The sequence below is a fragment of the Saccoglossus kowalevskii genome, chromosome 10 (genome assembly GCF_978046115.1).
Source record: "Saccoglossus kowalevskii chromosome 10, keSacKowa6.1, whole genome shotgun sequence".
Classification (NCBI taxonomy): domain Eukaryota; kingdom Metazoa; phylum Hemichordata; class Enteropneusta; family Harrimaniidae; genus Saccoglossus; species Saccoglossus kowalevskii.
Window position 1 is genome coordinate 4,369,445 of NC_140650.1, and position 12,552 is coordinate 4,381,996.

At 37.9% G+C, this 12,552-nt stretch overlaps 2 protein-coding genes across 2 annotated transcripts in view; one reads left to right on the top strand and one right to left on the bottom strand.

The window, feature by feature from the left end:
* LOC102802189 (uncharacterized) lies at positions 1 to 12,361 on the top strand. The gene is made up of 6 exons (XM_006817097.3): positions 1 to 105; positions 1,884 to 2,585; positions 3,173 to 3,360; positions 9,620 to 9,839; positions 10,531 to 10,699; positions 11,051 to 12,361. The coding sequence occupies exons 1-6, from the start codon at positions 36 to 38 to the stop codon at positions 11,208 to 11,210; spliced, it is 1,509 nt and encodes a 502-aa protein (XP_006817160.1). The 5' UTR covers positions 1 to 35; the 3' UTR covers positions 11,211 to 12,361.
* Positions 12,100 to 12,552, bottom strand: part of LOC100372620 (MMS19 nucleotide excision repair protein homolog) — a 21,508-nt gene continuing 21,055 nt past the window's right edge. The window contains exon 22 of the mRNA XM_085504165.1: positions 12,100 to 12,468. Within this exon, the coding sequence (XP_085360291.1) occupies positions 12,441 to 12,468 (28 nt within the window). The 3' untranslated portion in view covers positions 12,100 to 12,440. The remainder of the gene's footprint in view (positions 12,469 to 12,552) is intronic.

Below are 12,552 nucleotides of genomic sequence, written 5' to 3' on the forward strand. Positions count from 1 at the left end.
TTCCTTCGCGGAGTAAACGAGCCCCGTTTGTAATCATGAGCGAAGTAACTTTTTCCGCGGAGCAACCGGGTCAGAACCAAGAATTCAACGTCGATAACAGTGCGGGTAAGTCGTACAGAAGTATATTGGGCTGTGCTCATAAATTGAACATTGATAGTATTTTATTGGCGATGAGTGGTTCTAAAAAAAAGCCACAGATTTTCAGTGACTGAAAATATTGCCGTTTATTTCAGTTTTCGTGTCGGATTTTCCTCCATTTATCACCGTCACTGTTATGTTATTCATTATTAATGTTATTTATCAGTTCCCAGCAGGATGTACAATGTAATACTATGGATGATGGTGATGCGGTTATATTAACAGAGAGACTCTCTATCAGAGAGACTGTGTATTATCAAACTGACCGTTGGCGGTGAATAGAATTAAGATCTTTTTTGACAACTTAAACTAGGCGCTAGGAGTATGGAGTGAATGAAGATCCTTTTGAATGCAACTTTTTGTCGACTTCCTCAAATTCTTTAAATTAATTTGCAAATGTAAATAAGAAATAGACAAGTAAATTATGCTACATCACAGTCCCTCCACAAGTAAATTATGCTACATCACAGTCCCTCCACAAGTAAATTATGCTACATCACAGTCCCTCCACAAGTAAATTATGCTACATCACAGTCCCTCCACAAGTAAATTATGCTACATCACAGTCCCTCCAAATTTGATTCTGTGTGACCTTTTTTCTGTCATAATGCCAGTTTAATGTGCTATCCTGGTTTCAATATCAATGTCCTGTCAAACACAAGCACCTGTGGACCTTAACCAAGATTCCCCCCAAATCATATCTGTTAGTGAATTAATCTCAGCCAGTAGATTTAGCCTTCCCACTGAATCTGTGGCACACTCACCCAGGTTCAACCCCAGGTAAGATTTGAACTTGTGCCCACCAATCAGGAGTTAGATGCAACAAATACTATGCTAAGGATGACTGATAATTTTATTAAAATTGGCTGATTTAAAAATAGCAATAAAACATATACTGATACATAGCAATGTGTATCAATTGTCCACATGCTGTCCTTAGAATGACTGAGCAAGGTTTTTAAATTCATCATATACTCTCTATGCCAGTTTTCAGACAGTCACAGTTCTCGAAGACTTGCACTTGACCAATAAAACAGCTCAATATGTCAAAAAAAGTTTTCAAACAAAATTAGAAATATGATAAACATAATCAACTACATGATTCTCAGCTTCTTTCTTAAAGTTGTCATGATTTACTGTAAAATATTAGTACTGCATGGAATTAATTTTTGCCGAAAAGACTTTTTGGGTGTTTTTTTTATGGAATTTATTTTCACTGATTTTTGACAAGGTGAATGTAAAATATAGGAGAAAATAGCGAAAATAGTGAAAATTAATTCCTAGCGAAAATAAAGTATTTTAGAGTAGTCGCTGCTGCTTACTACTCTCTTTTTTTAATGGGAAAACAGGTTAATGTTAATGTATTAACTAGGCTGTTCCATTATTTTTAGTCAAGGTAATGACTTGTCTTTTAAAAACCCAATGAAAATGGTGTTGAATTTGAACCCAGTAAAATATTAACTTCATCATTGATTTTCCCAGACTCCTAAAATTTGCAAAAGTTTGTCTTTAACTCAACTTTTGTCACCATTCATAAATTTTAAGCCCCCCCTTTTTTTCCTAATTTTTCCAAAATGTTGATCAAGATTTGTAGTCCATAGAAAATTATGTTGATTTGGTTCAAAATTATCCAAACAAATATCTAGAAGAATACATAAAAACCAACAAACTGTTGCACCAAATTTTGATCAGAAAAATGATGGTGCCCAGAGGGTTATAACAGTTGCATCTAATATTTCTTACAGGTGATGAAATACACCCAATGCCGATGTTACTGGAAGTAAAAATTGATGAGCAGCCACAGAATGAAAGAGTCCTGATGGGTGATTCAGAGTTCATAGATGCGTTGCCCAAACAGAGCTGTCAGATTTCAAGTACAGAGTGTTTATCAAGCATGGCTGAGTTAATGTCAACTAACCCAAACCAGAATCTAACTGTCAACATGGGAGGTGAGCTTACGTACTCAACAGCTGAAGAAAGCAGTGAAGTTTCAAGTACTACCGTGTCAAAGAGTCTAATCAGCCAATCATGCGAGTTTCCAAGCCAATCAGTCATAACAATGACTAACAGTCCATCACAATCCCAGGAAACGGTAACCTTGACAACCATCAACCAATCAGATGTGGAAGAAGTGAGTCTGACAGGGGTCGGTCAGTCTCATCTATTCCAGAATCCGCTACCAGTGAATCGACACCTTTCTACACAGTCGTTTATCCCAGACAGTACTCAAGCTATTATTACTGTAAATGCGGATAACGTAACTTGCATGGAACAGGTTGGATCTAGTGGGACGGATAGTTTGCAGATGACTGGTGAGCTAAAAATTGCAGATAGTACTATCTCCGAGGATGGGAATCCAGTTAATGCTCATAGTATTATCATACATGACACGTACATCACTTCTGAAGCTATCGTGGATCAAAGTGGGCAGGCTGAAGAACCAACAGGTACGATGTCCATTTCTTGTAATTCTTCACATGATAAGAGGTAATTAGACCTTACATATGACCCTAAAAATATCACACATGCTGGTACTTCATGGGGTTAACATCTTCACTATAAAGGAGAGTTATATATTTCAGTTATACTCCCATCATTCACTGTTTCAAATACCTTTGTTACAGTGTTGTCGCTGATGGCAGAGAACACCATTTGCAAGGCAAAAACAAGTCACTTTATAGTTCTTTTTCTCTTGATGACATCTTGGCAGCCATCTGCATTTTAGGTCTATTGAAAGAATTTTTAGTAATAAAATTAAATGTAAATCACCCTTTGTACACCAAAATTTTTCCCAAAAAATGTTTTACACAGAGTGTTAAATTTTGCACATTTTTATGCTTTTAGTATTTAAGACCAACAAAAATAATTAATCATTGTCTACAGTTGTTGATAGAAATCATGTGGGTTTATTCTTGTCTTCCAAGAGTAACTTTTATGTGCTCTTGCCTCAGAAAGGGCAGCCTGTGTTTGTGATGCTATTATATTTGAAGAGCTGATCAAATTTCATTTTATATCTCAAATCTGTTTATTACAGCTAAGAAGACGAAGAAAGAATTCATATGTAATGTTTGTCAGAAGAGCTATAGCACTCATAGTTCATTAAAGGTTCACTTGATGTCACATGTCGGAGCCAGGCCATTCAAATGTGATCTCTGCAGTGCTACTTTTAATCGTATGGGAAACTATACTAGACATAGATTGATACATACAGTTAATACAAATGTAAGTATTAAGGCACTTTTTCAGGGTCCATAGTGATGGAAAAATCCTTTGAAAGTCATTGCATTTTTTGAGGTCTGGAAAGTCTTTGAGTCGTCTTTAAATTACAGGAAAAATAAAAAAATCTTTGAGAATCTTTAAATTTCTTCATAGTTATTAATTCATTTTTGAAAGGCCTGTTTTCGCCAAGAAATTACTATATCCACAGAACTTTGATGAGCTTTGGTGATGATGTTGGCCTGAATTTAGGGTCAAAATGTCTTGGGGGGGGGGGGGAATGCGAATGAGAAAGTTTAGGAAAAGGTCTGAAAAAGTCTTGGGGAAATCATTTACCTCTTGGTGCTATGGACCCAGTTTTTTATCGACCCAGAAAGTTTAATATTAGTGGTAGTGTCTTCTTTGAGCACAACCTGCAGTGTTTTCTCCTTGCCTCAATTTTTCATAAGAGACCTCAATAGGTTGCTCCGTAAAATGTCCCTTTTTATAATGTCAGACTAACAAAATTCATATTTAACTTTACTTTTCTGTGCTCGGTACCTGAGATTAGCATTATTTGTGTTGCAAAATAAATAAACTGGTTCTATCTATCGCACACATTCGATCAGGTCCAAAAAAACTGTGAGCACTGTGATTGTGTAATGGTAACACAAGAGACTATAGTAGACTGTAATACGTCGTTTATTTCGGAAGACAAGTCTGGCATCAAAGTACAATTAGAACAATCCACACTAAACATGCACTAAAACACCCTTTATATAGGGTTAATAGGATTACACCGCGGATTTTAAAATTGGAGGAAAAACGCTATGATTGGTGTGCCATGTGAGAAGGTCACTATAGAATAAACATTTTGGCTTAATCCGCTACAAAGTTGCGACTTCTCTTGTGTTCGCTGTGATAAAGGCATGTTTGTGAACATTACGTAAATGGCTTACAATAAATTGATTTGTGCTTCTTTGTCATAGGAATACATGTATTGTGAGGTGAAATGAAGCATGAAACGGCTTCTAACAGACATAACTCAGAGAATAATGCTTGGAATCGAATGAAACGAAAACGAACAAATACAGAAAATGGTTGTCTATCGATACAAAGTAAATACGAATGAAAAATAATAACTATAATTAAACAACAACAAATATAATTGAATCGAGAAACACACACGTGGATAAGCATCCACGATATACTCGGGGCGCGAGAAAACGTACATCGCACAGTAATGAATATGTTTGTTGTTGATTCAATTCAAATAGTAAAAGACATATTTGTTCCCTAATATATGTACATGTATTACAACTTTAAAGTTCAGACTTCGACAGATGATAAATCCGTTCTTGGGCTTGTATCGCGGCCTTGCGTGTTGATCGTCTCAGATAGAATGAGTGGCTGTTCGGAGTAGGGGGTTGCCTTGTGATTGAATTAGAGTCGTGTTTCGTCATCGTATCGGGTGAAATGGATCAGTGTATAGCTTTGATTGGTTCATGGGTGTCGCCAGTTAGTAAATGATTCACGGTTATGTCAGATATCGTGTCGGCATCAAAGAGTTCGCATGCAGGCCATAAGGCGCGATTTTTCAACCATGAGGGACCGGTCCACCAGAGGGTAGAGTTGCGTAATTCTTCACATTTAAGTCCGCGGGTTAGTAAATCGGCAGGATTTGAGCTGGTCGGTACGTACCTACTTTCTTGTGGGAAACTGTAGGTCTGGTTTGCCGCGGGAATTTATCCAGTGCAGAACTATCTGGGAGTCTGACCACAACACGCGACGAGTGATATTATATTTCACTGACAACGCATTGGAGACAAATTTACTGAGTCGGGTTGTGGTCAAAGCAGCTATGAGTTCAAGACGAGGCAAAGTCAGCGTATTTTTATTGGTTGGTGCAACACGTGTCTTTGACATCACCAACGAAGTTTGGTTTCCTGACTTTATGTACACAGCACCACCATAGGCTTTGGTTGAAGCGTCTGAGAATGCATGTATCTCGATGTTGTTGTTCTTGTTATCGGTATTGTCGGCAAAGTAATGTCGGTTAACGCAAATGTTTGTTACCTCTCGTAGATCGTGAGCTATGTTAGTCCAATTAGTATTGAGTTCGTCGGATATAGGTGTATCCCAATGAAGATTCAGTTTCCATAGCGATTGAATAAACAACTTCGCTCGAACATGCACCGGTGAAAGGAGGAGACCTAGTGGGTCATAGAGACTGGCGGCGAAACTGACTACTTCACGCTTTGTGGTCATGGCGTTGATATTTGGTGAGTTTAGTGGTTTCAGGTAGATGACGTCACTTTCAGTGTTCCACTTTACACCTAGCACGTTAACAGTAGTGTTAGGATTCGCTTTACTGTCTTGTTTAATGACATCACGGGTGGTTTGATCATTTGTACTCCATGATCGAAGATTAAATCCATGTGTAGACAATAATTTCGTTGAGTCTTCATAGAATTTTATAGCTTCGTTAGTATCACGACTACCGGTTACTACGTCATCAACATAGATGTTTTGTTGTAGATCGTTGGCAGCAGGTATATTCGGATGATTGTTTATTAGAGTCTTGATAGCGGCGTTCAGTATAAACGGGCTGCACGTGGCTCCAAACAATACGGAAGTGAATTGGTATGTCGTGAATTCACTGGTTAGATCGTTTATGTCAGACAACCACAGGAATTTCGTATAATTACGGTCTTCGTCTGTGAGTCGTATTTGTAGGAAGGCTTTTTCGATATCGCTTGCTAATGCGACTGGATTGGAGCGAAAACGAACTAACATTGCGGTTAGGTCGTTCAATAGTGGGGGTCCTGTTTCCAGACAGTCGTTTAAACTTGGTTGTCCGATTCTGGAAGTTGCACTGCAGTCGTACACGATGCGGATTGGAGTTGATGAGCTATCGCGTTTAACTGAACGATGAGGGAGATAGTGACCACTGGTAGTGTCATCTTGTTCTACTCGCTCGATAAAACCGGCTTTTAGTTGATCCGAGATGATTTTATCGTAGACTTGAGTAATATCACGTGGCAGTTTCTTGATCATATGACGAGTGCGTTTGTTCGCAATGTCAAAATTTGTCAGCAGTGAGTAGTGGCTAGACCTCCATGGTAGTTTGGCGATGAAACGATTATTTTCTTCGGACAAACAATTTTCTGTATATTGTTTGAATTGTTCGTCGTCGGTTGTCTTCTTTTCCGGGGGGTTTATTGGATCGCGAATACCGATCGATTCCAGTTCCCAAAACGAAGCGACGTTCTTGGCGAGCAGTTCATCATCGGACGGGATTGCGGTGAGGTGAAATGCTTGTACGTGTTTCGTACGTGGCTCACCGGTGTAGATGGGTCCTGATAGTAAGTATCCGAAACACGAGCTGACAGCTGTGGGACCGTGGCCTCGGATTACGTGATTTCCAACAAAATCCCAATACCGATCCACACCTATTAAAATGTTGATCGTCATAGTAGGTTCATCGGAAATTGGATGCGCAAGCTTGAGTTTGCGAAGATAATTAAGTTGTTTGATATCAGTGTTTACATTGTTCGTTAGATTGTCGGAGATTTCTTCCACGTAAAGGAGGTCTATAGGTGTGCGATTGCCGTTGCGTTGATGCAACTGTAGAGTGGTACACGGAATTGTCTTGAATCCAGTACGTGGATTTGAAAAAGATTTCAGGTTGAGTACTTCTGAACTGTGTACTTTAGCATCGATGGCTTGCGCAAATCTTTTGGTTACGAACGAACGATTCGCACCTTCGTCGAATAGAACTGTCGCGATGGTTGTTTTCCCTCCGCACGTTGTTGGAATTTTGGCTGTCTTTAGTAAGACACGGCGTGTTCATGGATCAGGTGTACTACGTCTCCCCTGATACGAGCATTGAGACGGGTTGCGAGATGCGTGAGAGAAATTCACACTGACGTTGGCAGTTCTAACTTCAGATGGCTTGGAAGCGTTTCCTTCATCGTGGACCGAGGTGTGATGTTTCCCCTGGCAACGTCTACACGTGTATTGAGATTTACATTGTTTGTGTGTTCCGAGACAATTGTAGCAAAGTTGTCTGCGTTTAACAATATCCATTCTCGTCTTATGGTCGGGTATTTTGACGCAATCCGTGGGGTTGTGAGGTCCACGGCAGTACACGCAGGATCGTTATGACGGTCTTTTTCGGTTACCAGGGTTATAACTATTGGCAGAATCATGTCCGTTTGTCGATTTATAACCATGGGGTGTGGAATAATTATTTCTAGAAGTGGTAGATTCGCGGGCTGTAGTTCTTGTGTAGAACGTAGCGACGGTTGAATTCGGTTGGCTATCGAGATTTATACCTTCACCGATTGATAAAACCCGTATTTCATTTGACATGAGTTCGCTCAGACGGGATAATGTCCATTCGTTGTTCGAGTTGTTACGGGCAAGTTGACGTTGGAAATCAGTCGGTAATTTCTGTAATAGTAGAGGTATAAGTAACTTGCCATAATTAGTTTCATCCTCACCAAGATTTGTCAAGCCTCGAATGATGGTTTCCAACTCGTCGTGGAATCGTCTGAGACTAGTTGGGTTGTTCTCTGGCGGTACTTGTTCCCATAGAGCCGTCATGTAGGCGTTAATGATGTCTTGCTTGTTCCCATACCGTTTCTCGAGAAGTTCAATGGCAGTATCATAGTTTACGTCAGTCGTGGCAAGTCCGTCAATGAGTCGCTTAGCTTCGCCTCCAAGAAAACTTCGGAGATACGTGAATTTCTGGACATTAGACAACTGATTGAATGAATAGCAGCGTTGTACGTATCATAGAATTCAGTCCAGAGAATGGGATTCCCTTGAAATGTAGGAATCTCAAGTTTCGGTAGCTGAATAGACTTGAACCTTGGTGATTGTTGAACTTGTGTAGGCTGAACTTGGTTAACTTGTGATGTAGTTGCAGCTTGTGAACTTCCGGAGTTCGCTGCGACTGCGTCTCTTAAGAAGTATGAAACTTTGAGATGTCGTGTCGTTGCTTCAATCTCATACAAATCTGTTTCATCGAATTCTGGATGTTCGGGTGGGATCATGTTGAGAATTTCGGCGTCTACGGAGATCAGACGATCCAGACGTACTTTCGAGACATCGAATAATTGAGAAATGTTTTGCAATGCCAGCTTCTTGTCTTCTTGTTTATCGTAGTCTGCAATGAGTGTTTCGATCTGTTTCATTATCGTGGTGAGTTGTCTCCTCGCCGTTGTTCTGTTCTTCTTTTGTTGCGTGAGGTCGACAGCGACGGAATCTCGATCTTCATTGTTAGCCATGCTGTTGGTCGACGGGAAATTGTCTCGATTAGTGTGCGTTGTAAGTTGAGTAGTTTGGAGTTGTAGAGTATCCTGGTCTCGGCACCAAAATGTGGCTGTCTATCGCACACATTCGATCAGGTCCAAAAAACTGTGAGCACTGTGATTGTGTAATGGTAACACAAGAGACTATAGTAGACTGTAATACGTCGTTTATTTCGGAAGACAAGTCTGGCATCAAAGTACAATTAGAACAATCCACACTAAACATGCACTAAAACACCCTTTATATAGGGTTAATAGGATTACACCGCGGATTTTAAAATTGAAGGAAAAACGCTATGATTGGTGTGCCATGTGAGAAGGTCACTATAGAATAAACATTTCGGCTTAATCCGCTACAAAGTTGCGACTTCTCTTGTGTTCGCTGTGATAAAGGCATGTTTGTGAACATTACGTAAATGGCTTACAATAAATTGATTTGTGCTTCTTTGTCATAGGAATACATGTATTGTGAGGTGAAATGAAGCATGAAACGGCTTCTAACAGACATAACTCAGAGAATAATGCTTGGAATCGAATGAAACGAAAACGAACAAATACAGAAAATGGTTGTCTATCGATACAAAGTAAATACGAATGAAAAATAATAACTATAATTAAACAACAACAAATATAATTGAATCGAGAAACACATACGTGGATAAGCATCCACGATATCTATCTTGATTTTTTGCATAAATTATGACAATAAATGTTGGTACAAGCAGTAACTCTTTAATCGCTAATTTCACAAAATGAGGTAAATTTTCACTGAATTCAATCTTAATTTTGGACCAAAATGTGATATTGTTTCTAATTTTTGATCAAAAATAGTTGAAATTTTTGTCAACATTTTCTGTGTGGGGAAAAAAAGCATACTACAAATGGAACTATTTTGCGAATGGTGCCTGGAGTTGATTTTGGTGCTCAGAAGGGAAAATTTACAGCCAAATGAATTATTTTCTTGACAGAATGATCACAGATATAAGTGTGAGTTTTGTGAACGTAAATTTCTCCAGAAGTGTGATTTGAAGAGACATGTACATATTCATGATGGTAGCCAACCTTACCGGTGTCAGCTGTGTGCTAAGGGGTTTATCAGGAAGTCTGATCTCACTGTTCATATTCGATTTCATACTAAAGAGAAACCTTTTCAATGCCATGTATGTATGACAGCATTTTTTCAATCAGGTATGTAGGTTTCAGACCACAATTTGAATTTATATCTAGGTGTTGGGACACAATTAGGCACGATGTAATCTACTGAATTTTGAAAAGAACTTTTTGTAAGGAATGGAATGCTTGTATTTGGAACAGTGTTATTGAATATGATACAAGAATAAGCAAATTTGGATTTGTGTGGAATTTTAGTGACAGTTTTGTTACTGAACGAAGTCAACTTTTCCAATGTTGCAAGTACAAAATCCATTTTAGTTTGTCGTTTAGACTGGGTGTGAAATTAACCTGGCTTTTCAAATTCGTTCATTGTTGTCTATGGGGAGTTTAATTGTAGTATTGAATGTGCCAATGTGTATTGCTGTAGCAGAGAAATATTATTATTTCTGGTACAGCAAAACCTGTGTAAACCAGTCTAGATTGCACACTTGTCAAAGAACAAACATTTACATTTCATGGGAATTATATGTGTATGTTTGATGTATCTCATCTTCATCTGAATTCAAGTATAATCTTGCTTCATATAATACAATTTCGAAGTGTAGGATGTTTCATGAAAGTAAATACCAGTTCAACCATCCAAGTGTCATGGATGGAACGCGATGCATAGACAGAGCCAGCTATTTTTGAAATCTGCCATATATCATGAAAAATAAATGCAGTAAGTTTAACGTATTTGATGCTTGGTATTCTTTTTCTATATTAGGGGATTTAAATCGACACTTGCGAAGTGTGCATTCCAGTGTTGAAAGTTTAAAATGTGGATACTGTAATGGGAAATACGCCAAAGAAGCTACGTTGATTAGACATATGCAGACAGCACATCATGATATTCTGCAGTCAGTAGCTACAGTGTTGAAGAAAAAACCAGCAAGGTAAGTTGTCAGGCATTCTTTCATGTATGAGGTTGGTGGAATGGTGTAGATCCATATTCTGATGTTGCATGTGTTAAAGCAATGAACAGTAAGTAGTACCTGTTGCACACTAAGTGGATTCTTGTAATAGGATTTTAAGATAATTTGCTGCCATTTTGTCACAATTTTTAATGTAGGTTATTTTTGTGCTCTATCAGTGTGCATGAACGACTGCAACTTTGTGATGACCCCACCTGACACTGGTATCCTAGCAACCCCACCTGACACTGATATCATAGCAATTAAAGTATCTAAAATGACCCTATAGTTGAAACATTCACTTAGAGTTTAGTTTATTTATGTTTATTTCAGTTCAACTAAAGTGTCAGAAGCTCCTGTTGCTGGCTGTAGTGGGGAAAACCAATCTTCATTGGAGGAAACATCCAAAAAACAAACGGAAAATGAAGAGCTTCAAAGTGTATCTGACTCGGTGGAGCCCGGCACTATTACTAATGAGGATGAAAGCAAATAGATTCTCTCTTCCTCAGTCATGATAAAACAATTATAGTTAAGATATTTATTTTTGTATCCATTAATAAATATTCAACCAATTTTTTGCACGAGAAATCAAGTGTCAAGCATGCTGAGGAATCAATACTTGTGATGTCAGCCATTTTGTATTTTCCAGTGTATAGTTGAAAAGTATTGCATCAAACTTGAGTCAATGTCTGATTGGCTACCCAGCCCAGATGTTCAGACCAATCAGAGAGCAGCTTATTTGAAAGGTTTTTTTAGACGTATCAATTTCTGCCTTGTACCGGTATATATGCTTTGACTCAACTGTCAAACTAGGACTTTAATAATTGTTAGCAACCTTTTATACAATTCCATTGTGAAACAACCATCAGTGTTATTGCTAACAATTACAGTACTGTAAAATACTTTATTTTCGCTGAAGGAATGATCTGTGAAAATAAAATCCAGTGAATATACCTTTTTTTCTATATTTTACACATTCAACTTGTCAAAAATACAAAACACCCAAAAAGTTATTCAGCTAAAATAAAGTATTTTACAGTACTTTTTTTTGTAAGTGTAATGTTATTGATTTTAAATATTTAAAAACTTGTCAATACGACATTGGATGCAGACTAACATGTATGTGGTTTATGGTTACCACCTTCCCAAAGTAGAAAACATTGGGCATTTCAAATACATTTCACATCACTTGTGAAGATATAGAAAAGACAGCTGTCTAATGTTACAGTGGATTGGTGAAATGACTTGTCGTAACATTTCAAAAACATGGAAGCTGATTATAGGTTTTGTGTTTTAGTCTTTACAGAGACTTTCAATTTAGACAATGAATATTTTATTTATTTCTTCCGGTATTTTAAAATATCTGTGGCCTCCATGATGTGTACCTGTAATAATATTTTATTAGCCTATGAAATGGTGTAAAAAGAAACATACAAGTCAAAAAGAAGAAGCAAAAAAAAAACTATGTACAGCAAAACACATTTGAGTTGTCTGAAACCAGTGATGTATTTAGAAGTGGATGCAGAATAAATGTCAATTTAGCAGTAACTTGATGAATAGAGATGAAACAAGACACAAATGTTCAGTAAAATATTTGTTGTATTTTGCAATACACTTAACCAATAAATTGAATGAATTTCAGAACATGATTTATGTTGTAACTACAATGAAAAATGAAGTGAAAAATCAGATGATAATCAGAGAGGAAACTGGTAATTGCATTTCATTTCTTTGGTGCTTCAAGTAGAAACCTGTAACGTAAATAAAATGACATAACTGAGTATTGCAACTACGGATGCAAGATGGAAATCGTCATCCAGTGCCTTGTACTATTG